Here is a 27,768-nt window from a genome sequence, read left to right as displayed (position 1 = left end):
TCTGTAATAACCAGAGCATATGAACAAATAACAAATAACTGTCACACTTGCCCAACTTGAATTTGTTGCACAGCTGTAAGGGCACTGAAATAAAACAAAACCCACAGGAATTCAGGGTAATTTCAAATAATTAAGGTCATTCAGCCCACTATACCTATTCGTCCAGAAAAACCATACAGCCCCTCTGTTCTTACTGTGTTTGTCTCTTTGATGAGACTCATGCTTTTAACACTGCCATCTGCCTGAAAATCTATTCTCATCATCGATTGCTCTCTTCATGTAGAACTTTCGGATATCAATCATGAAGTTTCCTTTCTGTAGTTTGAATCTTTTTTTTCTTGTCCAACTCCCATCTTTGATTTAAAAAACTTTCCTATATTTACTATTTATATCTCTACAAGATCACTTCTGAGATATCTCTCTTCCTAATAATTAGATACATAACATCAGGACTAAACTGTTTAGCCCCTTTCTTCACTTAGTTTCCTTATCTCTTGGTAGCCAGCTGAGGATGCAGTATTCAATATATTAAACAATGTACGGTACCCTTTCCACTACCATTCGACTGTTCTGATTGCACAGATCAACATTTATTTGCTTTGCACTAATTGGGTATGTTTAACCTAAATCTCTTTCACTTTCATCCTTAAGTTGAGGGCTGCTTTAGAAACCCATCTACTTCGTGCATTGATTTTGAAGATAAAGTTTGTACAGATAAGCAACAGAAAATATGATTATACAGAAAAAGACAATCAGTTTCATTGTTCCTCAATATCATATACACTCTGTCCTGTCCTGTGTCTCCTCAAAATTTCATATATGTAAGTCAGCCTACTGAGGGACTAAAACTTGGCTATCCACATGACACACTGCTTGTGAAAATGCATTGCTCATTTGGGTTTCATTCATGGGTATTCGTTTTGAGGTCTCATTCATGTTTCTTTAAGAATTAGTTTCATTTAAGGATCTCACCTGTGAACTGCAGCTGCGCAGATACTGGAGACTGAGGCATATACTCCAGATCCCCAGACCGATAGCTGGGTGTAATCGCAATGTGGTGGGCACAGCACATCCACCTGATTCTCCTTATAGTAAGCACCTCTGGTGGTACAGTTGATTGACATGGGCACTTGAAAAATAAAACATAGATACACAATTTGTAATAAATATCACAGGACCATGACTGATAGATATCTCTTCAGCAATTAAAAACTCAAATCTCAACATATTGACACAAAACGATAACTGTTTTACAAGGTGGCATCAATTGTCCCTGTCGCATTGATTAAGGATACTTAATAAATATACATTTACATTACATAAGGTAACTGAGGAAAGTGTACATCTGGTATGGGAGGTCTCTGTAAGAACACAATATTGTGCCCAACAAAAAAAATGATATCTAGTAAATTGCTTCAGAAATCTTTCATATGGAATATGTCGATAAAGATAATGCAGATGAGTCACTGTATTTTAGAAAGCGTACCTGATTCTTGGGCCCCGTTTGCTGGTGAAGTGAATATTAAGATCCCTGCACACATCAAAATGAATAATATCTTGTAATTCCAGAGTATTACTTTCAAAGAGAAATACAAGAATCAGTCACAGCTGTCAGAGGAATGAGAACAGATAACTTGTGTAAAGCATTTAATCAAACATATGGTCATTTTCCAGTAAAACAAATGGGTGATAAACAGTTTTTTTTTGCGAGAGCGCAAATTGAGGTTTAGTGCTAACAACTGGAGGTGTGGTAACTTGAATTAAATAACTCTAGATTTAACCTGCACCAAACTTCAGAACACTGCATTTTGTGAGAGTCGTGTCAATTCTTTGTTTTAGGTATATTGCTGTCCTGAAGATATTTGCAGCTGCAGGTTTTCCTGGCTCCGAGACGCTCCTATTCTCTTCATCTGTCGCTTCATCCCTTTGACATACAGTCCAGACACAGTAGATAGGGCGGGCCTGGATAGCTCGGCAACTCTCTCCATCCCGGACACGGTTGTACTCGGGTAATATCTGAACTCCGGACCTCAAATACAGCATACCCTAACCTGTCGCATGTCTCCCGGTGTCTGCAGGCAGGATTAGGGAGAGTTTAGAGGCTCCCCTTAAATGGACGGGGTTGAACCGCCAGTTCCTAGACTGACCGAACTGCAACTGTTTGCCCAGACTGACAGAAGGTACTTACCGAGAGAAAGGATGGCCGTGCTGAAGACAGACATTGTAACAGCGTCCCACTGTCTCTCAGTCCCAAAGCTACAGTCAAATACAAAGCATCCATCACCGCTAGCCAAACATGCCCGAAACAAGGCAACAAATCTACAGGATAATGTCTGAGCAAAAAAAAACTTCAACAAGACATTTTACTATCGCAATAGGAGTTCACACGCTCGCAAGGTAACGGATGAAATTTCTTACACTGTCCCAGCAGAATGGGACCTAATGTTTATTTTTACTCTTATTTTAACAGATACCACCGGAGAATAAAATAAAAACTCAGGTAACCTTCTAGGCATTTTAGACAATTGATAAATGAAAGCAGTGAGAAAGGTCCGCATTTCACAGCAGAGATTTTAATCCCTGTCCCAGTGTTGCTTGGTTACTATCTAATGATCACTCACAGCAACTGTTGCAGATTTGTTTTGTTACAATCAGCAGCGTTTACTGTTGGATCTATGTCCCCCCATCCTGCCCTTTATTCAGAGTCCACGCGGAATAGCAAGATACAATTCAATCGGGTCTTTTTGTTAGCAATAAGTCAGAATTCCCTGAAAGCAGCACTCTCCAGTAAATACCTGTGTAGAAAGTTTCCACGCTCAGTCTGCAGTTGCCCCACACTGACCTTCTCCCTGAGCTCTCGGATCTCTGAGTTCTCGGATTCAGTGTCCGGCTCAAAACTCAGGCTTAACCCAAACTTCCCCAATTCACCTAAATACTCCTGGTTGCGTCACGCCGACGCGTTCCAGTTGGGCACTTCTTACAAATGACTGAGTTTTTCATCACTCCTCTCACCGACGACAATTAGGTTTTACAAATATGAAGGGGACAAACCGAGTGGCAACACTATGTAAAGTAGTGTGTGAGGGTGGTGGGAAATCTTCACTAACAGATAACCAGCGGTTCCCAGGAAAGCAGCCAGAATCCGAGAAAATCATGCGGGATGTGGGAAAATGACTGAGCAGTTATCACCACCCGAACTGAAAATCACCTGAACAGACAATTATCTGAAGTCATAAGAATTGGAAATCACCCCTGGACTGAAATCACCAGAACTGAAAATCACCTAATCTGAAAAATCGCCTGAAGTGAAAAGTCACCCAAACTGAAATCACAAGGACCGAAAAATTACCCAATATGAACATCACCCAAATTAAAATCACAGACAGAACATGTCAGATCAGGGTAACTTCCTCAGTTCGCTGGACGTCAATCCTGACCCTGTATTGTGAAGGCACTGTCAGATGTCTCACATTCCAACCTCTTGATGAAAAATGGTAATGGGTTTAGTTTAGAAATTTAACAAGTTAACAAATTAAGTTGCCATAGCAAGCAAATCACTCCCATTACATTAATATTTCCATTCAGTCCAATAATATGCAGTTAGTGCATTGGTCAGTCAGGATTAAACCTGTCAACCTGTATTTACGCAACATGTTTAAAAATCAGAACAATAGCCTTAAGGCATTTCATAGAAATAAAGTTAGACAAAATAAACCAATGTTCGGAATGAACAAAAGAGATTATTTCAATTACTGACAATACTTTATTGTGACACTAAACCTGATGAAGGAGCAGCGCTCCGAAAGCTAGTGCTTCCAAATCAACCTGTTGGACAATAACCTGGTGTTGTATGTTTTTTAACTTTATTGTGAAAATACAATCATATCAGATCACAGCTATGAGTAGGGGAGAACTCTAAGTTAACATCAGCTTTGAGCATCATGGTACATTAAAAGCTACATATAAATAGCTGGTATTTGATTTAGCTGGTGGGAGTGGTTGCTCTGAACAATATGTCATATTGATCCTGTTTGCTCGAGGGAATCCCTTTTATAGTGCATCCCTGCCAACACCCCAAACAAAATGTTTGTGAGCAAAAATGGATTGAAAGATGAAGGTTGCTATTTTTTAAAAAAATTTTATATATAGAATGGTTCCTGTTTGAACAAAAAACTTCCCCCTTAAGTTTTCAAGTGATGCTTTCTGAAGAAGAAATATTGAGATTGTTTTGATAAAATTTAAGAAGGCCACAAATTCTATTGAAAAATTAATTTTTCCCAGAATATGTTTAATTTTCTTCAACTGAATAATTGATTATTTCTTATATACAAGATATTGTTTATATTTAGAATTCCTATCCCTACCTCCAGTCCTCCACAGTAAAGTATTAACACAATTGGGATGTATACTTTCATAAACACCTTAAACATGAAAATACTGATAAATATTGTATTTAACATTGTTTTATTTTCATGATATAGTCTGAGTACATTGTTTGAATGAGTGCGGTAATCCAATTGAAAGCCATATCAGTACTACATTTGTAAAAAGGTTTTTCTAAATAAAATTAAAGCATAATAAGCTGGACAAATACAACATCAAGTACGCTACTGAGAAGAAATTTGCTTTTCAAAAGCCATACTAAAACTAACAAAAATAAACAATATTCTACGCATTTTTCACAATACACCACTTTCTGAAAAGCAGTGATTAAGTGACAAACAAAATTCTAAAGTTAACAGTCTTTGTGCTTTCTCTTAAATATGAAATAGCCATAGAAGTAAAGGGTTTTGACTTTTGCTATATTAAAGTTTTTGATGATCAAAAGAACTGATTTCAACTATTACCAATAATTAGTCACATTATCCAAAATGAAGTTTATTACACAGACACAGAATTGAAAACCAATATTAATATTAAACAAGAATGCTTTAATAAACCATAAATCGCCATACAAATAAATAATTGTACACTGGTTATAAAATCAAGCTGGGACTGAAACTGCAATTACCCAGAATTAAAGGTGTTCTGATTCACCTTCCTGTCCTGGTGCCTGTTTCTTTTCTAAATTAGAGGATACAGTTATGATGGGTGCAATATTGTCCAAGTCTGCATTCCATTCCGGGATGTTAGCTGTAGGAAGAGATTTCTGGTACTTGTCAGCCTGATTTCTAATTACCAGTTTGCTCCTCACATTGGACTGGTTCTCAGGTTTCACAAAGCTTTCATTATTCTTTTCTTGCCGGCAATGGAAGAGAGCTTCCACCTCCTTGCGGAACTTGGGGCTCATGCCAAAATAAATGATGGGGTTGTAGAAGCTGGCAGATTTGGCGATGAGACAGGCGAGGACACTGGTGATAGCTGGTGCACTGTAACCACAGGCTGACCACATGGAAATGACTGCATAGGGGGACCAAGCCAGAATAAAGGCTGTACAGATAACAAAAGACACCTGTAAAATAAAGCACACCAGCTGCTATAATAGCAGGCAAAAACAAAGACTTGTATTGTATTGCTATTTCAATTTGTAAATTTTGATGCTGTAGCGTGGATCACTTAATTCATTTAGATTAACATTATCAAATTTGAACTGTAATTTACTATGTAAGTCACAGTTGGTTTGTTGTATATAATATTTGAATGATAAATAAAATTGATGATATTAGATTAGATTAGATTACTTACAGTGTGGAAACAGGCCCTTCGGCCCAACAAGTCCACACCGACCCACCGAAGCGTAACCCACCCAGACCCATTCCCCTACATTTACCCCTTCACCTAATACTACGGGCAATTTAGCATGGCCAATTTGCCTAACCTGCACATTTTTTGGATTGTGGGAGGAAACCGGAGCACCCGGAGGAAACCCACGCAAACACGGGGAGAACGTGCAAACTCCACACAGTCAGTCACCTGAGGCGGGAATTGAACCCGGGTCTCTGGCACTGTGAGGCAACAGTGCTAACCACTGTGCCACCGTGCCGCCCACAATTAGTGGCATAAATTCAAACATCATGTTATGCTTTCCAGTTAACTGGGCTCTAATTGAATTAATTGGTAGAGGCTGTTCTAATGTGAAAGATATTTAATGTAAAACCTTTCCCTTGCATGAAGTTGCATGTTCTCTCCCACATTAGCTCAACGTGGAAGAGAAACACCTTGTGATTGGAAAAGCATGTGCGAGACATAATGTGTAATTGGAAGAGCAGTTCCTTATAGACTTTGTCTATCTCACTTTGCACTGATTGGGTGCCTAGAGTGACCTTTCCTGGGTACTTTAGGGGTTTTGGGAATAAAGTTGCCGATCACTCCTGTGCATTTTGAGTGCTATTTCTATCCTTTAAGATGTGGTCCCCAGAATTTGACATAATAGTCCAGGTGAGGATAAGCCTAGTGTTTTATAAAGTTTCACCATACTTTCTGGATTCTGTCTCTCTTTATAAAACACAACAGCCTATCTACCTCAATGACTTCCTTAAACACACACGCACATCTCCAACATCCACCCCCTCCCCTACCCACATGGAACAGTCTGTTCTTCCTTCCAAAGCATATTGCTTCATACTTCTCTACATTAAATTTAATTCCCATGCGTCTGTTGAAGTCTATGTCTTATTCAGGTCTATATCAGTTCACAGATCACAATATTTTCAAGTTTCATGTCATTAACAAATTTTGAAATTGCTACCAGATCCCCAAGTCTAGGTCTTTAACACAGATCAAGAAAATCAGTAACCCAATAATATGACGGTATGATTGTAATTGGTGCTGAGTTACAGGAAGGAGGGAGCATTACTGAATCAAAAACCTGAAGGCCTGTAGCAGCAACCACAAGACAATCCTGGCTGTTGATCTTAAAACAGATAATTCATCAAATCAGAAACCATTCTGATCAATACCATTCAGCTACTCATCATACCAATTCACTGAGAGGTGCTGTGTGGCACAGTAATAGTGTCTCTACCTTTAACTTAGAAGACCTGGGTACAAGTTTCACCTCCTCTAGCGGTGTAGCATGACATGTATCAGCAGTTGGTTTGAAAAAAAAAATCTGCATGTTCGCTGAGTAATTGGGTGATACAGGTATGAACCAGCAGTAATGCTGATTTCAGTATGGCAATCAAGGTATTTATAATCGGCTTTAATCCCTTTGGGTAGGGCAAACAAATAAAATCAGCTAAGATTTCAAACCCAACTCTTTTCCTAAACATTCTTATTTGAGGATTTACTTTGTTTCCATTACTTTTAACATCACTAGAAATTAACTTTTGTTTGGAATTCCAAATATTATTTGTTACATAAATTCCACTCTCATCTCACAGTTGCATTTGCACTGGTAGCAGTCGGAGAAAGTTAATTAGGTTAATTCCGGAGGGATTTAACAGTTCAAACACTGAGTGGATGTTTTTCCTTCATGAGAGAATCTAGAAGTAGGAGTCACAATTTCAAATAAGGCTTCATTTAAGATGGAGCCGAGGGGGAATTTCATCTCTCACAAGTTTGGAATTCTCTACCACATTGAATATATTAAATATTGTATTAGACAACCTTTTGAACTGCAAAGAAGTCAAACGTTATGAGTAGCAGATAGGAAAGTAAGTTTAAGATAACAACCAGATCAGCCATGATATTATCGAAAGATGGAGCAGGCTTGAGGAGCTCAATAGCTAATTGTTGCTCCTGTACCTATGTTCTTGCATGAATGTTCTGATCTTCTTGCATTCTTTTCTTATCCAAGTCATTTTAATATTAACCCGTCATTATCAACCTCTTTGCTGCTTACCTTGTTTAACTCTTACCCTAGATGTGGAGTTGCCGGTGTTGGACTGGGATGGACAAAGCGCTCCGAAAGCTATTACTTCCAAATACACTGTTGGACTTTAACCTGGTGTGTGTGACATTTAAATTTATCTCTTATCCTATGTACACATTCTTCTCTATTAATTTGTCTTCATGACAACTCTTACCCGTGTCACTTCTCGTTCAATATGACGCTGGTGTTCACTGATCTCTCCTCTTCTGACACATTTGTGACTGGATCTAATCATTTTTATTATGGACACATATGAGAAAATCATGACTGAAACAGGGAAGAAGAAACAGCAGAGAAATATACCGATAACATAGGATTTGTAGGCAATAGAGACTGCTGCCTGTATCCAATCGATCTCACATGTGCCATACAAGCGATCTGTAATAGATCAAATGAACATTCATAATACCTATTGCAAGTTATTAATCAGGAATATTAGTGATTTTTTTTTCTTATTCACAAATAATTTTTATCAAAACTCAGATACTGAAAAAATACTTTATGCAAGCAATTACTCTTAAACATCATGGAATTTTGAGTTATTGGTACTTATCAATTAATTCAAAAATATGGGTGTAAGATTTTCTTTCTACAATAGTTACAAAGGCACAATCGGCTGGAAGGATTCTTTCTGTGCTGAAACTATTCAATGGTTCTCTATATATCTAATAAGGAAAATGAGTGGACCTACTTACATTTCAGAGGTATATTAATTGCTAAAACAGCCAAAATAACAATTTTAAAACAGATTATTTCACTCTATTATGTACAATAGGAAGGATGCTTATTTTCACCTCACTGGACAGATTGGGGTGGTCAAGGGGGTATTGGGACACGTTTAAAGCAGAGTGAGCTATTGCATTGAAATGAAGGGAGATTTTAAGACTTATTCTCATACTGGATGTGGGTGTCTCTGGCCAGGCCAGTATTTGTTGTGAATGAACCGATTGGCTGTTTTGGCTATTTCAGGGACAGTTAAGAGTTGACCACATTGCTTTGGTCTGGAGTCACTTTTTAAAAATTCATTCACGGGATGTGTGCAGCACTGGCTAAGCCAGCTATCATTGCCCATCCCCAATTGCCCTGGGGGCTGTTAAGAATCAACCACAATGCTGTGGGTCTGTTGGTCTTTCTTTGTCTCTGTAGGCCAGACCAGGTAAGGATGGCAATTTTCTTTTCTAAAGGATATTAGTGAACAAGATGAGGTTTTATGATAATGAACAATGGTTTTGTGGTCATCATTTGATTTTTATTTCACATTTTAAAACTTCAGATTTCACCCATTTCAGATTGCTTTCAGGACCCCCATGAAATGTGACTTATTCCCCTAAACAAACACCTTCGTTCCTAGTCAAACTACCCAATATCTCACAACCAAAAGAATATAAAGCCACAGAAGCAGACACAGAGACAAAGAAAAAACAACAGAACAGCAGGCTGAAAGATGCAGAAATGGGTTCCATGCAAAGAGATGCCAATATTATGAAGATCAAATAGGATAAAGAGGGATTTGATGTTTTGATTTTTCATAAGCAACACATTTATAGTGTTTCAAAATCATGTGTAGGCTATGCATTTCCAGCACAAAAATTACTTTGCGCTTCTGCATATTTTTTAGATTTTAGTCCCAATCTTTTTCATTCCAGAATCCAAGACACCATTCTGCAATGGAACTATGAACACAAGCAGTCATTACAGCCTTGCTCTGGAAGGGAAAGTGCAATTGCTCAGTTTTGCATTTCCAGTGCTTTAATCTGTAATGCTGAAAAACTTCTTTCCCCCTGCAGCTCCTGGGACACTGTGTTAGGAAGCTGAAGCTAGAGCTGGATGCCCTCAGGATCATCCAAAATGCTGAGCGTTTCACAGATGAGAGTTTTAGTGAGATGGTCACACCTAAGGTGCAGGCAGAGAGTAGCTGGGTGACCACCAGGAAAGGTAAAGGGAGTAGGCAGAGAGTACAGGAATCCCCTATGGCTCTTCCCTTTGAAAACAAGTATTCTGTTTTGATATTCTGTTGGGAGGGTGATTGCTCGGGGAAAGTAGCAGTAGCCAGGTTGTGGTACTACGACTGACTCTGGGGAACAGCGGGAAAGAGTAAAGGTAAACAGGACCTTAGTGAGGAGACTCAGTAGTTAGGGGGACAGACAGGAGATTCTGTGGCAGCAAACAGGAATCCAGATGGTGTGTTGCTTTCCAGTAGCCAGGGTCCAGGATGTCCCTCAGAACGGCTGCAGAACATTCCCAATGAGGAGGGTGAGCAGCCAGAAGACATTGTGCGCATTGGCACAAATGACATCAGTTGAAACAGGGATGAGGTCCCTCAGATGGACTATAGAGAGCTGGGAAAAATGTTGAAAACCAGGACCTCGATGGTGGTAACTGCCAGATTACGTCCAGTGCCATGTGCTAATGAGGGTAAGAACAGGAGGAAATGGGAGATGAAAGTGTGGCTAAAGAATCAGTGTGGGCGGCGGGATTCAGATTTTTAGATCATTGGGATGTTTTCTGGGGCAGAGGTCACCTGTTTAAGAGGAATGGGTTGCACTTGAACTGGAAGGGGACCAATATCCTGGCAGGCAGATTTGCTGGTATTACAAAAGGGGTTAAGCTAGATTGGCAGGGAGGGGCAACATCCTCAGCAGCAGGGAGGCAAGTGCAAGGCTCGATGGAGATACAGTCGTCAGAAATAACAAGTTGAAGAGACAGGTCAGACTGGAATATGACAGGGAGCAAGGAAAGCCTTTGTATTAAATTGCATTTATTTCAATGCAAGAGGGCTAACAGAAGGCTGTTGAACTCAGGGTGTGGATAGGTACTTGGGACTGGGATATTTTAGCCACTACAGAAAAACGGCTGAGGGAGAGACAGGACTGGCAGCTTAATGTACCAAGGTACAGGTGCTTTAGGTGGGATAGAGGTGGTGGAAAGAGAGGAGGGGGAGTTGCATTTTTGATTAAGGCGAGTATCACAGCAGTAATCAGAGATGAAATAATTGAAGGCTTTGTGGGTGGACCTAAGAAATAAGAAGAGGGTGTTGATATATTATAGGCCCCCAAATAGTCAATGGGAATTAGAGGAACAAATATGCAGGGAGACTGGGGAGACTTGCAGGAGCAATAGTGTTGTTGTAGGGAATTTTAATTTTCCTAACATTGACTGGGACTGCCATAGCATTATGGGCTTAGATGGGGTGAAATTTATTAAGTGTATTCAGGAAAGTTTCCTCAAGCAGTATGGAGAGGGGCTTACTTGGGAAGTGGCAAATCTCAATCTACTCTTGGGAGACTGGGCAAGGCCATTGTCTGAGGTGACAGTGGGGGATATTTAAAATAGATATGGAGAGGGACAAAACTAATTCACAGGTTCAAGTTCTAAACTGGGGCAAGGCGAATCAGATTGGAGCTTGCAGGGGTTGATTGCAGTAGTTTGTTTGCAGGTAAAGGGACATCTGGCAAATCAGAGGCCTTTAAAAGTGAGATAGCTAATGTTCAAGGTCTATATGTTCCTGTGAGGGTGAAGGGCAAGGTTGGTAGCAGTAGAGAACCCTGGATGACAAGAGATATTGAGGATTTGATCAGAAAAAAGAAGGAAGCATGGCTCAGGTACAGGGAGCTGGGATCAATGGAACCCATGGAAGCATCGAAGGAATACTGAAGAAGGAAATCAGGAGGGTGACAAGGGGGCACAAGGTACCTTTGGCTGAGAAGATTATGGTGAATCCAAAGAGACTCTTGAAGTATATTAAAGGACAAAGATTAACTAGAGATAGAGAATAGGGGCCCTCAAGGACCAAAGTTGACAAGTACTTGTGGAACCACAGGGGATAGGTGAGGTCCTCAATGAATATTTCTCTTCTATGTTTTCTGTGGAGGAAGAAATAAAGATTTGGGAACTTGGGGAAGTGAGTGGTGATATCTTAGGGACAGTCCATATCATAGTAGAGAGATCTTGGATGTATTAGAATCTATGAAAGTGGATAATCTCCTAGTCCTGACCAGATATAACCAAGAACCCTGCAAGAATAAATTGCAGGAGCCCTGGTGGATATATTTGCATCATTGTTAGCCAAGGGTGAGGTCCTAGAAGACTGGAGGTACAAATGTTGTGGCCTTATTCAAGGAGGACTGCAAAGAAAAAGGATATCTGTGGTAGGTAATTTACTTGAGAAGATTCTGAGGGATAAGATATACATGCATTTGGAAAGACAGGATTTGATTTAGGAATATTCAGCATGGCTTTGTGAGTGGGAGATCATGCCTCAGAAATATGTTAGAGTTTTTTGATGAAGTGACCAGGAAGGTTGATGAGGGCAGGGCAGTAGGTGTGATGTATATGGATTTCATTAAGGCCTTTGATAAGGTTTCTCATGGTAGGCTGCTCTGGAAGGTCAGGTTGCATGGAATCCATGGAGAGCTGGCAAATTGGATACACAATTGGCTTGATGGCAGGAAGCAGAGGATAATAGTGGAAAGATGCTTGTTGGACTGGAGGCCTGTGACTAGTGGTGTACCTCAGGGGTCAGTGCTGGGACCATTGCTGTTTGTTATCCATATCAATGATTTGGATGCGAATGTTAGTAAGTTTGCAGATGGCACTTAAATAGGTGGTATCGTGGTCAGTGTGGAAGGTTATCAGAAATTGCAGCAGAACCTTGATCAGATAGGGACGTGGGCTAAGGATTGGCAAATGGCGTTTAATATAGATAAGTGTGAGGTCTTGCACTTTGGAAAGTAAAATCAAGATAAGAGTTTCATGGTGAATGGTAGGGCTTTAAGGAGTGTAGTGGAACAGAGGGACCTTGGAGTTCAGCTTCATGGTTCTCTGAAAGTGGAGTCACAGGTAGATAGGGCAGTGAAGGAGGCTTTTGGCACAGTGGCCTTCATCAGTTAAGGCATTGGATAAAGAATTTGGGAAGTAATATTGCAGTTGTACAGGACATTGGTGAGGCCGCACTTGGAGTACAGTCAGTTTTGATATAACACGATAATCACATTCTTGTGCAATCTTGCATTATAAGAGAATTGTGCAATAGCTGCGCTATCTAAAGTAATGGAACCAAAAATTGAGTTATAGCCAATACAGGTCAGGATGGTTCGCATTCTGCAAATAACAGTCTAAAAACGTGTTATCGCAGAACTGAATATATTGTGTTCAGTTTTGTTCACCTTGCTATTGGAAGAATATTATTAAACTGGAAAGAGTGCAGAAGATATTTATAAGGATGTTGATAGGAATCAAGGGACTGAGTTATAGGAAGAGGTAGGACAAGCTAGGACTTTTTCCTTTAGAGCATAGCAGATTGAAGGGGGATCTTATAGAAATGTATAAGATTATGACAGGCATGTTTAGGGTGAATTCACTTAGTCTTTTTCCCAGGGAATTGGGGAATTCAAGAGAAGAGGGCATCGTTTTAAGATTAGAGGGGAAAGAATAAATGGGAATCTGAGAGGCAACTTTCTTACACAGAGGGTGGTACGTACATGGAATGAGCTGCCAACTGAAGGGGTTGAGGGGGGTACATTAACAACATTTAAAAGACATTTGGACAATACAATTTAGATAGGAAAGGTTTGGAAGGATTTGAGCCAAGTGCAGGGAAATTGAGTTAGCGTGGATGGACATTTTGGTTGAAGAGCCTGTCTCCATGCTGTAGGAGTCTATGACTCTATCTCATGAATTTGTCAAATTCTGTCTCTATCATAACCTATTAATTAACACACCAAATTCATATACATACTTGTAATATTCTTACTGGTTTCCAAAGTGGACTATGAAAGTTGTCGACATGCTCTCACTAGAACAGGCCAATAGAGGGATTAAGGGCAGCAAATGTTGTATCATTATTTAAAAAGGAAGCAAAGTGTAGACCAAAAAAATGATGGGCTGGTCAAATGGACTCAGTGATGGGCAAATTACTATGATCAATACTAAGAGGCACTGCCCAATCTTATCCGTTATTTGGATAGGCAAGGATTAACCTGGGATGATAGGCATAATTTTGTTAAGAAATATCATGTCTCACGAAGTGAACTTAATTTCTGAGGAAGTAATAAGGAGGACTGATGAGGGCAGTGTAGTGGATGTTGTCTATATGGGTTTTAGTAAGGCATGGGACAAGCTGCTACAAGGCAGACTGGACAGAAAAATTAAAGCCCATGAGATATGGAGGAATGTAATGAGTTCAGTGACAAGAAACAAATGATAATGGTTGACAGATGCTTTTGCAAATTGAAAGCGGTATCCAGTGGTGCTCTTGTTGGTGCTGGGTTTCTTGCTGTTTATGGTATATATTAACAATTTAGTCTTAGATGTGGGGGCATGATTGGGAAATTTGTAGATGCCATAAAAATTGGATAAACTAGAGTCGCTAGAGAGCAGAGAAGTGGAGGAGTGACTTAATTGAGTTGTACAAATAACAGGGGGCTTGAGTTGAGTGGAATAGGATGGACCCATTTCCTTTACTAGAGAGGTAAATTACTAGGGCCATAGATATAAGTTAATTTTCGGAAGGATTAGAAGTGGTATGAGGAAAAACCTTTTCACCAGAGAACTGTGATTATCTGGATGTGCAGCCCACTTTGGTGATTTAGGCAGAAACCTTCAATTCCTTTGGAAAGAATATGGATCTGTGCTTGAAGTGTTGCAACCTGTAAAGTTATAGACTGGGTGTGGGAAAATGGGATTAGAATAAATGGCTAGTGTATTCAGCTGGAGCAATGGGCTAAATGGCCTCCTTTTGTACTGTTATTTTTTAATGATTCAATGGTTCCAAAATGCCGTCATCAATATTATTAATAAGGTTTAATCTAGAACTGGGGAGAAAGTGAGGTCTGCAGATGCTGGAGATCAGAGCTGAAAATGTGTTGCTGGAAAAGCGCAGGTCAGGCAGCATCCAGGGAACAGGAGAATCGATGTTTTGGGCATCCTGAAGAAGGGCTTATGCCTGAAACGTCGATTAATCTAGAACTGACAGCAGAGAGTTTAGGGTTAACATATTTCAGGAAATGTTAGGTATGCAAGCTCTCAAATTTCTCACTTTTTCTATAGAACATCTCAAGCTGCATGCCTACAATTTCCAATCATGTGTTTTCTGATGAAGTATAAAACCATCAAACTGGCTCTTACAACTTTACTTAAATGTACGGGAAAAAACAGCATTCTTTTTTGATGATGGAAGCATTATAAAAGTTGCAAACAAATTACAAACATTGATCTTTTCCACATTGAAAGAGTGACACTTTAAAATTGCTTTTGGAGGTTGTGGTATGTAACTCCAAGTCTTTCTTTTGTGTTTTTACTACATTAATCTGGCTCGTAATCATTGCAGATTTATGATCAGTGTGCCAAAATAAAATAGAAGTTGGCCTCAGTCAATGGTCAAGTGGGAAATGTTGTTTTGGATGCTACAATAAACTGAAAGCAGAAATGAGAAATGAAGTGCTTGTCTCAAGTTGAAGGTACTTTACGGCTGACAACAAAACAGTTTTGTCCAACCCCAGCGGCTTTAGATTATCAGTTACATAGCAGTAATTGCATCACCAACACTTCATCCTGTGAGCATGCACTTATTTTTCGTTTTCATTTTCTTTAAGTGCCAACTGTTCCTACTTGTCCAGCTGAATAAACCAGGCAACACAACAGTGTTATTCAGGTAACATCATCCAATTGTCCCAAACTGTCAGCCCACCACAGGTTTGCAGTTGTCATTAACGCAGAATCAGATAAAAGTTTGGAGTTAACAACAAGTTTGGTGCACAATGCCAGTTTGTAGCAGAGGATAATCTCAGAAGTCAAAATCAAGCTCAAGAGAAAAGAATGTGTGTGGAGTTTGCATGTTCTCCCTGTGTCTGCATGGGTTTCCTCCTACAATCCAAAGATGTATAGTTTAGGTGAATTGGCCATGCTAAATTGCCCATAGTATTCAGGGATGTCTAGGTTAGGTGCATTAGTTAGGGGTAAATGTAGAGTAGTAGGGGAATTGGGTCTGGGTGGGTTACTGTTCAGAGGGTCAGTGTGGACTTGTTGGGCCAAATGGCCTCTTTCCACACTATAGGGATTCTATGAATAGTAATTGAATTTGAGTTTATGGTGATTATTCTGTACTGTCACTCCAAATAAGACGCTATACCGAAAAGGTTGTGAAGGTCTAAGGAACAACAGTGTAAATGTAATTCTCCAAGTGGCTCTATGGCAGTGTAGCTTCTTCTGGAAACCAGTGGTTATGGAATTTTGTTCATGGAGAAAAAAAGACAAAATGTAAAGAAACAAAGTGGAAAAAAGAAAAATAGTAAAATAGAACAAAATAAAAGAAAATGGTTTAAAAACATAGCATTTCTTCATATGCATTCTAAATACATGGATTTTCTTTCATCAATCTTTGATGGTTTAAGGGTGTAGTTGGCAAGACTAAATTTTGCTGTCCCTCCCCAACTGTCCTCGAAACATATTGCCTTGTCGGGTTCTTTCAGAGAACAGTTAAGAGTCAATCAGATTTCTGTGCATCTGGAGTCTCATGTAGATCAGACCACGTAGGGATAGTAGTAGTATCCTTTCCTATAGGATATTAATTTTTAACAATTGAAACTAGTTTCATTGTCATCATTACCCAAGGTTGCCTTTCAATTCCTGATTTATTTTATTATTTGAATTTAAATCTCACCAGCTACCATGGTGGGGCTGTAACTCATGTTGCCAGGGCATTAACCTGAGTCTCAAGATTCCTGGTCTTATGACGTGCCACTACACCAATACTAATGACACAGTACTAAGGCCACTTTGAGTCTGTCATCATAGTCAATTGTAATATTTATTTTTCTTTTTAATAATTTAATTTTACATTAAAAATTGAAGCACAGAATTCCCTTTCTGATGTAATTATGCAACACAAAATCTGTTTCTTTCTACATTTGAAGTTACTATCAAAAAATAACTTCAATTTACAACAAGTTACTTAATGGTTCACATCCAAAATCTGGCAGCCCCAGGACTGAGCCCACACTGGATTCTGGATTTTCCTGGATTTTGGATGATCTTGCCAGTGGAACAGACAACGTTGTGCCTGGAGAGTAGGCGAAGATAGATCTTAAACAGTACAATGCACTCAAACCAGAGCTTGTAAATTAGAATACCACACTGCCTGTCAGAAAAAGGATATTGGACCTCCCTTCTAACAATATAACTAGCTATATATTTGAACTTATTACATCAAAGTTGTAAAACTTTAGGGCCCATGTGAAAACCCATATTTTTGCTCCAATTATCAAAAATTCTAATGATTGCAGGAGCTTGTTGAAACTGTTGGTTTTCTGAATAGATGTATGTATGGGGTGATTATGAATGTGTGAATGGACAGATAAACAAATGGTTGAATGATATTTCTGGCACTCTGAGCTCTTAAGAGTAAAATATCTGTTTTTCAGATCATTTTGATTTTTGGACAGTCGAATTTTGGGTAACGAAAGTCCTATGGGCCATGTGAAAGTTGTAAGGATAGGGAATATATTCAAGACAGAGATTGATAGCTTTGTCGAAATCTGGAATCAAGGGAATAGTGAGTGAAGGTGGAGTTAAGGTAGAAGATTGGCCAACATCACGCTGAATGGTGGAACAGGACTGAAGGACATGCTCCAACTCCTATTGCTAATGTATTTACATGAATGGGAAATTACTTTGCTCCATTATTCATTTCCTGGTGGGGTGGTATTTAATGTCTGTCTTTTTGTGAGGTTTTATTAAAATCTTTTGGCAAAGAATACCAGTGCTGGGAAGCGGAACTTCTTTTTTCTTTACTGCGTCAAATTACTCCTAAGCCAATTCCAGATCATATAATTGTTTAAATATATCCCGGGGATAAACCAGGTTGACTATAGATCAGAAATTATAATATAGTAAAATTCCTATTTGAGTGTCATGTTTTGTGGCACAGCGTAGAACTGTGAAGACACACAGATGCCACAAATACTTATCTTCTAGAGCACATTATTTGAGTGGCCATATCCTACACAATAATGAATTTGCAGAACATAGGGGTCATTGTAACAATAACAACCTGCATTTGATATAGTGCTGTTAATATGGAAAGCACTTCACAGAAGAGTAAGATAAACAAAGGAAAAAGAGACTAATCCTTCTCATAATTGATTGAAAATACTCTTGAAAAATAAGTTGACCAATTAAAATTTGTGCTATTAATTGTATTTAATATACTTCTTTACAGAATCCTCTTGGGTGTCAGTTTGCTCCTCTGACAGGAAAGAACTTCCCAAAATATATATGTCTTTTCTCAGTATTAGCTGCAAAATGAGTTAAATATTGAAATAGAGCAGAATTCAGTGAGGTGTGTCACAGATATCAGCAAACCACTCCATACTGTGACATTATATAATATTTATGGCACAGAAATAATCAATTTGGCTCAAAAGATTCAGCCCACTGTTCAAGATCCACATTAATATTTTTCATTAGCACAACATCTCTTTCTATACTCTTCACCTTTATGTGTTATCAAGTTTCAACTTAAACGTATCCATGCTATTCATTTCAATTATAGCCTGGGAGTGTGAGAACTACATTCCAATCACTCTCCAGGTAATCAGTACCACTGGTCAAGTTATCATGCCATGCTGGAAAATGGGCTTCCTTAGGGCTCCCTCAGAGCAAATCTCTTAGTTAATACTGAATTGTTGGAAAGTTGGTACAGTTGACACATCAAATGGGAACCATAATCAGGCTGACTTCATGGAACTCAATCTTTATAGCAGAGAAAATAAGAGCTCAGCATTTTACCCTTATTGGTTTAGATTCAAATGTAAGTGTAGGAAGTAAAAGAAGACTTTAATTTTGTCATTCATATTGTTTCCTGAAATGCTTCTATCCATCCCAGCAGTTAAAGGTATGTCTTTATAAAATAAAACTCTGGAACTTTCAGTTTTATCTTTTTCCTAACTTGTATTTGCAATTAATTTCTAAAACTCATTTGGTTAGAAGTTGTCTTGGGTAAAAGAACAGAAACTATGTATCCCTTCAGCTGACTGTTTCACCATCAGCTGGATATTTGGTACCATTGAAGTGAATGGAGCTGAATATGGGTAGGAAGTATAGCAGGCAACTGAAGCAATTCAGTGATTAGGCCACTTTTGGAATATTGTGTGCAATTCTGGTCTCCCTGCAGTAGGAAGGATGTTGTGAAACTTGAAAGGGTTCAGAAAAGATTTACAAGGATGTTGCCAGGGTTGGAGGAGCTGAATAAACTGGGGCCATTTTCCCTGGAGTGTTGTAGGCTGAGGGATGACTTTATAGAAGTTTATAAAATTCTGTGTGGTATGAATAGGGTAAATAGACAAGTTCTTATCCCTGGGGTGGGGGAGTCCAGAACAAGAGGGCATAGGTTTAGGGTGAGAGGGGAAAGATATAAAAGGGACCTAAGGGACAACTTTTTCACATAGCGGGTGAGGTATGTATAGAATGAGCTGCTAGAGGAAGTGATGGAGGCTATTACAATTCATGCCTGACAAACCTGTTGGAATTTTTTGAAGAGGTAACAAGTAAGTTAGACCAGGGAAACCCAGTGGATGTGGTCTATCTAGACTTTCAAAAGGCCTTTGATAAGGTGCCACACGGGAGGCTGCTGAGCAAGGTGAGGGCCCATGGTGTTCGAGGTGAGCTGCTGGGATGGATTGAGGATTGGCTGTCTAACAGAAGGCAGAGAATTGGGATAAAAGGTTCTTTTTCAGAATGCCAGCCGGTGACGAGCGGTGTCCCGCAAGGTTCGGTGCTGGGGCCACAGCTGTTCGCAATATATATTAATGATTTGGATGAGGGAACCGGGAGCATTCTAGCGAAGTTTGCCGATGATACAAAGTTAGGTGGACAGGCAGGTAGTACTGAGGAACTAGACAGGTTGGGAGAGTGGTCCAGGAAATGGCTGATGGAATTTAACGTGAGCAAGTGCGAGGTCTTGCACTTTGGCAAAAAGAATAAAAGCATAGACTACTTTCTAAATGGTGAGAAAATTAATAAAGCCAAAGCACAAAGGGATCTGGGAGTGCTAGTCCAGGATTCTCTAAAGGTAAACATGCAGGTTGAGTCCGTGATTAAGAAAGCGAATGCAATGTTGTCTCTTATCTCAAGAGGGTTGGAATATAAAAGCAGAGATGTACCACTAAGACATTATAAAGCTCTGGTTAGGCCCCATTTGGAGTACTGTGTCCAGTTTTGGTCCCCACACCCCAGGAAGGACATACTGGCACTGGAACGTGTCCAGCGGAGATTCACACGGATGATCCCTGGAATGACAGGTCTAACATATGAAGAACGGCTGAGGATACTGGGATTGTATTCGTTGGAGCTTAGAAGATTAAGGGGAGACTTAATAGAGACGTACAAAATAATACATGGCTTGGAAAAGGTAATTGTTTCCGTTAGACGAGGAGACTAGGACCTGTGGACACAGCCTTAGAATTAGAGGGGGTCATTTCAGAACAGACATGCGGAGACATTTCTTCAGCCAGAGAGTGGTGGGCCTGTGGTATTCATTGCCACGGAGTGCAGTGGAAGCCAGGACGCTAAATGTCTTCAAGGCCGAGATTGATAGATTCTTGTTGTCTCGAGGAATTAAGGGCTACGGGGAGAACGCTGGTAAGTGGAGCTGAAATGCGCATCAGCCATGATTGAATGGTGGAGTGGACTCGATGGGCCGAATGGCCTTACTTCCACTCCTATGTCTTATGGTCTTACAGCATTTAAAAGGCATCCGGATGGGTATATGACTAGGAACGGTTTAGAGGGATGTGGGCCAAGTGCTGGCAATTGGGACTAGATTAGGTTAGGATATCTGGTCAGCATGGATGAGTTGGACTAAAGGGTCTGTTTCTATGCTGGATGTCTCTATGACTCTACCTAGATTTCTGATCAACAAAGCTGTTAAAGATTAGAGGGGCAAATGGAAAAGTGGAATTGAGATCACAGTCAGATCAGTCATGATGATGCTGAGTGGCAGAGCAGGCTCATAATGCCAAACAGCCTATTCTTGCTCTGAAGTCCTTTGTTCCTAACATGCTATACTGTACAAAAAGATTCACATGGTTTTAGGTAAAGAATTTCAGGATGTTGATACATCAACAACATAATTGCCTTTTCACAATAAGAAAGAAAAACACGAACAAAACTATGTACACAAAAATTGCCTGTGCACGTGAGCACTATCTTTTCAAGAATAAATTCCAATGGGGTACAAATGCAAATAGTTGTACTGTGAACAAGCATCACGTTATCTTAACATAGCATAACATTGCACCCCCACTGTTCTCACCTGCGTAACTGCCCCATCCTAGAAGAGGTGTCGCAGACCAGAAAAGAGCTGCCAGCCACACAATAGACAAGGCCAGTATAACATTAGATTTGTTAACCCTGTAAACTGTAGAGAGACCGAAAACAATTTCCTGTCAGATTAGATTACTTACAGTGTGGAAACAGGCCCTTTAGCCCAACAAGTCCACACCGACCCTCCGAAGAGCAACCCACCCAGAACCATTCCCCTACATTTACTCCTTCACCTAACACTATGGGCAATTTAGCATGGCCAATTAACCTAGCCTGCACATTTTTGGACTGTGGGAGGAAACCGGAGCACTCGGAGAAAACCCACACAGACACGGGGAGAATGTGCAAACTCCACACAGACAGATGCCTGAGGTGGTCTCTGGCGCTGTGAGGCAGCAGTGCTAACCACTGTGCCACTGTGCCGCCCAGATGTCTGCATCTGCTGTAGCAATACTTTGGCAAGCAGTTCAATATCCTGGAGCAAGATTATGTTGTTAGATAATATTGCTACTTTGAATTTGCTGATTTTAAAATGTCACCAAATGTTCTTGTTCATCATAGAAAATTTCTTTGAAATTCTCTGTTTCAATTTGATATGCTATTTAAAATAATTTAATGTACTACCAACTAGAATTCACACTACTTCTGCGAGTAAAGATTATCAGAAGTAGCTCTCGTATATATCACGCTATTCTGATGATTCTAGGTGCTACTATGGATATTTAACTGTTAATATTAGACTAGGTAATGCTGTTTAGTGGAGGCACTGAAGGATTTACCTTGATGCGGTTTGCAGCCTTTGATGTATCTGATGATGCTGATGGCTGTCAAAGTGTTAATACTGCTCAGACCAAACAGCAGGGTCAAAATCCCATCCACCTAAAGGACACAGAAACTTGTCAGTCCACAACACACAAGCTAAACATTTCCAGGAAACTTTGCAACCACTAAATCCCAGAGTAGCAGTTTGACAAATGCCAAAACACTAACTCAGTTTCACAAATAAATACTTTATTCAAGGTTGCTTTCCATGATGGAAGATCTATGCCAGCACAAACGGTTTAAAATTGCTTTGCAAAGTTACATCGATACTTTTTCAATATGACTACAGGCTATATTTAACAAATCAGACAATTCCTGTAGAATTGTACTGATGCAAAAACAAGTTTGATGTAAAAGAGATGTACTTTCTTATTGCATTTCAAAGTAGGTTTGTAAAACACCTAGGTTTATCACCACTGTTAATGTTCCATTTTCCAAACCAATGTGCATGTATATGTTATTTACGGAGTTGTTATCGGCAAAAAGATTGCAATTTCTATCACAAAATCTAAACGTTGCTCAGGTTTTAGCTCTTGTCAAACCAAAGTCTTCCTGATATAGCAAGAATCTTTGTAATCAACCTTTATTGTATCATTAGTACTAGCTGCCAATTAGAACAGACTTTAAATTCTCGATTCATGCATCGTGCACACCATTTTCATATTTGGAAGCATATGTGTTGATTATCAACAATTTTACCCTGCAAAAATGGACAAGGTCTTTGTTTCAACTTTTTATACATTGTTTTCACCATAATGACCAATGAAAATGTTGAATTTTGTTCAATCAGGTGCAACTGGAGCTTAACTGTGTACTAATTCATAATTATCAACAAATCACTTCTCAGGTTCTGAAAAACCCATTTTATGTATGTGAAGTCTTAGTTCCTCAGAGGAACGTGCATATTTTTTAAAACTAGTAAGTTTTTACTAATCTCATATGCATGTTCCAGACTTTAGTTTGCTTTCTGTCAAGTAATTATGCTTCAGTTCTAATCTGAGCCTTGTATTTCTTGGTTTACTATCTGGGAATTCCTTAACCTGAATGCCTCTTCAGATTGCTTGATGACTTCATATCTTCAGAACTCCACAGAACTCCAATAGAAAGTGCCAGACTCAAAGCCATGCCAAAATAAAGGAGATTGACATTCAAGAGCTTGCTAAGTCTTTGCAGGATGCTTTTTCAAGATCAACAACACTGACCTCAAAACCTGGGTCAACTTCTCTGTTTTCTTGTAATTGTGTGAATACTATACATAATTGCAATGTGGATATAAAGAAATACAGTTCACAGCACATTTATAATTTAACTCTAAGAATTTAAATTATTAACTCACTTCACAAGTCCAAATAGATGTGATGATAAACTTATCGTCTTGGAAAATATTGAATATTTCAATTATGCCCCGTGAGTATCCAAAAATTGAAATGCTGGCATCTGATATTGCAAGATTGAATGTCAGATAATCTTGAGGTTCAAGTGCCAGTCTTCGATTGTACATGATGGAGATGACAATTCCATTCCCAATCCAGGACAACCAGCCTGAGAGGAAACCAAGGAGTAGTTAAATATTTCTATTTAAATCGATGATCTAATGCATTATTTTTCCAAACGAGAAAGAAGCCGAAATTTCAAAATACATTTTGTATGTCAGATATAATTACTTTCCGAACTAAGTTGTCATTTTTCATTTATAAAGAGAATTTGGAATTTTATGGTAGTCAGTTCACTCCATAAACAGTGCCAAAACTATTAGAATGACAGCTGCAGCTGGATACAGAATATTGTAGTGCGTCAATATGTCCAAAATAAATTGTTCTAGCATCTTATTAAATTATGCACTTATTGCCAAATTTATATTTTTTAAGAATTTGTTTAATTTAATATTTGCAGAAGATGATTCATTCAAGAGAAAAGAAAAATGGTGTCTTAAGTACAAACTGTTTACATGAATGGTCCCAGGTTTCTCTAAATCTTTTACAGATTGAGATTTTCTTCTCAACTTTTTCTGCAAGAGTGATGGGAAAATTACAGAATTATTTTGGAGCCAACACTTCAAAAATAAACAGCAATAATCTACAAACTAATTCATGAAGTTTAAAATGTAAACACAAACATTTATAAATAACACCATTGACCTTCAGTCAATGTATTTGTTCAGTTTTAATCATAATCATGTCGTATTTTACAACCTCTTCGACTTAAATATATTTGTACAGCATGCCCTAGTTAAACCTGAAAACTTGTTTGCAACTAATTTTCCACCAAAAGGATGTTGGTGGAAGGACACTGGGCTTGATAATACAGTAAAGGAGAGAAAGTAGATGCAACACTCAGATTATTTCACTTTTCACATTTTAAAATATAATCTATATCAGTATGTTTCCTTAAAATAATAGGATGGTTCACCTTTGCTGTTGACCACACATGACAAAAAGCTAAGAGTTTGGTATCAGGCTACTATGTGTGAAAGAACCTTCGCATTGTAGCTTCAGCTATAGTTGGACAATCACATATACCAAAGGGCAATCATGAATACCTTATGTATTAAAGATATATACTAAATATATATCAGGTATATATATCATATATACCAAAGCAATATCACTTCCATGTGTAGTTGCTCTTACTGACCTCAGTGTTTTTGTTTTATCATACTTAATTTTGCCCTACTTTGCTTAATTCAGTAATTCAAATGCACAATTGTTTCAAGTATCTACCATTTTCATTAAGGGGGTTTCAAGTGACTTAGAGTCAGCTTGACAATTATAGTTTAAAAGCAATTAACTGTGCACTGAAGACCAGTCAACTTGAACTGCACTATGTTATTTCAACATATTTTTGCTTCTGTGGGATTTCTTTACACTAGCATCTAACTGCTGAAATTAAAGTTATGAGTTTGAATTTAATAATGATGAAATAAGCCTAGATTCACAAAACAAAGTAAGAATAGCAATTTATATTACAAAGTTTTATAAAATAACAAATTGAAAACAACCACTTTTCCTTTAGTAGAGATACTACCATAAAGCACCATGTGATGGCATTCTAAATGATCTCAATTTGCTTTCACAAAGAAAATAAATTTGGTGTGTTATTTTGACTGTACCACCATAATACTTCTAAAGTTGTGAACCATGGCCTTACTTCAGAAGGCGACATATTCTGAGCTCCACATTTCAACAACTCTAGAAATATGTGCATTTGCTGGAAGAAGATGACCCTTTTTAATGGAGTTTGTGGGACCTTTACTTTTCTGTAACAAATTGATCTTAGCGATGAAATCGTGCCAAATGAGCAAGATGGAGTTCAAATAACATCTGATATTGGATATTAAACATAAGGCCAGATACCTAATTATCAAGCTGTCAAATACGTTTCCTATGACTAAAATAAAATGTCATAATTCACAGATACACTGAAAACATAATATTATGTAGTAGCCTACGATAAATTACATGTTAATATCATGGATAAAATCATTTTCACTTATTTTGTCGCAGTATAATCACACTGTTCTCAACTCTTAAATAGCTAATCATCCAGAGGCTCTTTGCTATTATTCTTCACAACAGCAGCAAGGCTGCCCTTTGAAAAAATACTGACTACATATAATGCACAAATAATGAATGCTTCTGATAAGGATTAAGAAGTTAAAGGCTACAGTTTAGTACTGGTTTAAGTTAAAAATGTGTGAAATCTTCATAAATCATATTAGGGAGCAGTTGAAGTAGATGCTTTCCAGTCTGGGCATCTCACTTTCAGGAAGGATGTGAAAGCCTCAGAGGTAGTGAGAGATTTATTAGAATGGGATTCAGGACTTCGGCGAACTGGGGCAGCTGGAGAAACAGGTTGTTTTCTGTATAGCACTGAAGATATATGTCAGATTTGGCTAAGATGTTAAAAATCATGAAGGATGTTGATGGGAGAAATTGTTTCCAGTAGCATAAATATTGGCAACAGAGGTTTAAGATAATTGCCAAAAGAACCAGAAGTAACATAGAGGGGGAAAAAAGTGATGTAGTATATACTGCCTGAAAGGACAGTGAAAGCCGATTAAATGACTTTCAAAATGATATTGGATAACCAATCGAAGGGGGAGAGTTTACCGGGCTATGAAGAGAGCACGGGATGGAGTTTATTTTGATAACACTTTCAATTAGCTGTCACAGGTATGATGGGTCAAATGGCCTGGTGCTGTGCATTATTATTCAATGGTAAGTTGATTGGTCAGGTTCTGTTTCCACATTTTATATCAATTGAAAACTCTTTATGAATTACAAGATCGGTAATCTCTTCCCAGTATCTCTCACTATAAATATATAATTTCATGATGGAAATCAAGGCTCATAGAAATATTACAGCACAGCAGAAGGCCACTCAGCCCATCATGTTTGCACTGGCTCTCTGGATGAGAAATTTACCCAGTTCTACCCTCACTTTCTCTGCATAATCCTGCAAATTCCTCCTTTTCAGATAATAATCCAATTTTATTCTTGAATGTCTCAACATCATTTGTTTCCATCATGCTCCCAGTCAGTTCATTCCAGATCTTATCCACATTCAGGGTGAAAAGGTTTCACTTCATGTCTCCATTGTTTATTTTTGCCAACAGTCTGAAATTTGTGTCTCTCATCCTAAATTCTAGCAGTTTTCTATAAATGTCCTGACCCCTTAGGATATTGAATATTTTTATCAAATCTCCTCTCAATCATTTTTTCTCTAAAATGAATAAACTCAATATCTTCAATCTATCTACATAACTGAAGTTACTTATTGCTGAGTATAATCCTGTGAATCATTTCTACCTTCATCTCTGATGGCTTTACATCTTTTCTAAGGTGCGCAGGACAGAACACAACATTCCAGTTGAGGCTAAATCAGTATTTCATACAAGTTTAATATAACTTTATTGCTCTTGCTTTCTCTTTTCACACCTATTGGCTTATGAGACTGACAAGATTATGCTTATATTTATTTACATTGCTAGCTTTTCATGCGGTAATCACAATTGGCTGATCAAGTGGTTCTCCCACTCTTATTTCCTGCTATAGGCATATCAAACAGATGTACAGTTTGATTACATTATGAAAACACCTTCCAAGTTCTGGAATTAAACTGAAACCCAGAGTTTCTGACTCAAAGACAGGAATGCCACTACCACACAATTAGACCTCCTCTCTGGTATGCTATGCCCCATGTTAATAAAGCTTAGGATACTGTGTGCTGTCAACCATCAACTGACCTATGTCTCCAATGAAATAATTAAACATGATTTGCCAAATTCATGTTAACTTTATTGAATTAACACACATTTACCTTAGTGATCCTTGATTTTGTTCCACTTATTGCTTCTGGAAGTCACCACACCAACAATGTTAAACAGACTGACTTATTAACTCAAAATAAATATACAATTAGAATGAAGAGCTGTGTTAAAGTAATCAATAGGTGACAAATCAAAAGGTAAGCTATCCTTTCATGGGATGTGTGCATTGCTGGCCATGCCAGCATTTGCTGGTCATCACTAATGTACCTTGAGAAGATATGTTGAACTACCTTTTTGAGCCTTTCTAGTCCGTGTGATTTATGCATGCCCACCGCACTGTGAGGGAGGGCATTCCAAATGTAGTTCTAGAATAGTGCGGCTTGGAAGCAAACTTACAGTTGGTAATGTTTCCAAGCATCTGTTGTCCCTATCCTTCTAGGTGTTTAGAAGTTTTTGTCTTTATAAGAACCTAGCAAAGGATTCTTAGTGAGTTGCTGCAGTTCATCTTGTAGATGGCACACACTCCTGGTACTATCTGTCCATG

General features: G+C 38.6%; 2 protein-coding genes across 3 annotated transcripts in view; both read right to left on the bottom strand.

The window, feature by feature from the left end:
* The window catches only part of coch (coagulation factor C homolog, cochlin (Limulus polyphemus)), a 63,336-nt gene extending 60,411 nt beyond the window's left edge, over nucleotides 1–2,925 (bottom strand). Inside the window, exons 1-4 of one of the 2 annotated variants that reach the window (XM_043698475.1) lie at nucleotides 2,796–2,925; nucleotides 2,189–2,256; nucleotides 1,487–1,531; nucleotides 973–1,129 (exon numbers count right to left, since the gene is read on the bottom strand). In XM_043698475.1, the coding sequence (XP_043554410.1) occupies nucleotides 973–1,129; nucleotides 1,487–1,531; nucleotides 2,189–2,222 (236 nt within the window). In that variant the 5' untranslated portion in view covers nucleotides 2,223–2,256; nucleotides 2,796–2,925. The remainder of the gene's footprint in view (nucleotides 1–972; nucleotides 1,130–1,486; nucleotides 1,532–2,188; nucleotides 2,257–2,795) is intronic. The other variant, XM_043698474.1, reaches the window with a different exon arrangement.
* Nucleotides 2,926–4,486: 1,561 nt separating this feature from the next.
* The window catches only part of opn6b (opsin 6, group member b), a 34,823-nt gene continuing 11,541 nt past the window's right edge, over nucleotides 4,487–27,768 (bottom strand). The window contains exons 2-7 of the mRNA XM_043698496.1: nucleotides 23,904–23,963; nucleotides 23,292–23,497; nucleotides 21,913–22,012; nucleotides 21,123–21,227; nucleotides 7,968–8,191; nucleotides 4,487–5,452 (exon numbers count right to left, since the gene is read on the bottom strand). Of these exons, the coding sequence (XP_043554431.1) occupies nucleotides 5,018–5,452; nucleotides 7,968–8,191; nucleotides 21,123–21,227; nucleotides 21,913–22,012; nucleotides 23,292–23,497; nucleotides 23,904–23,963 (1,130 nt within the window). The 3' untranslated portion in view covers nucleotides 4,487–5,017. The remainder of the gene's footprint in view (nucleotides 5,453–7,967; nucleotides 8,192–21,122; nucleotides 21,228–21,912; nucleotides 22,013–23,291; nucleotides 23,498–23,903; nucleotides 23,964–27,768) is intronic.

This window comes from Chiloscyllium plagiosum, chromosome 10 (genome assembly GCF_004010195.1).
Source record: "Chiloscyllium plagiosum isolate BGI_BamShark_2017 chromosome 10, ASM401019v2, whole genome shotgun sequence".
NCBI classification, from domain to species: domain Eukaryota; kingdom Metazoa; phylum Chordata; class Chondrichthyes; order Orectolobiformes; family Hemiscylliidae; genus Chiloscyllium; species Chiloscyllium plagiosum.
This window is presented reverse-complemented; position numbering and strand designations above follow the sequence as displayed.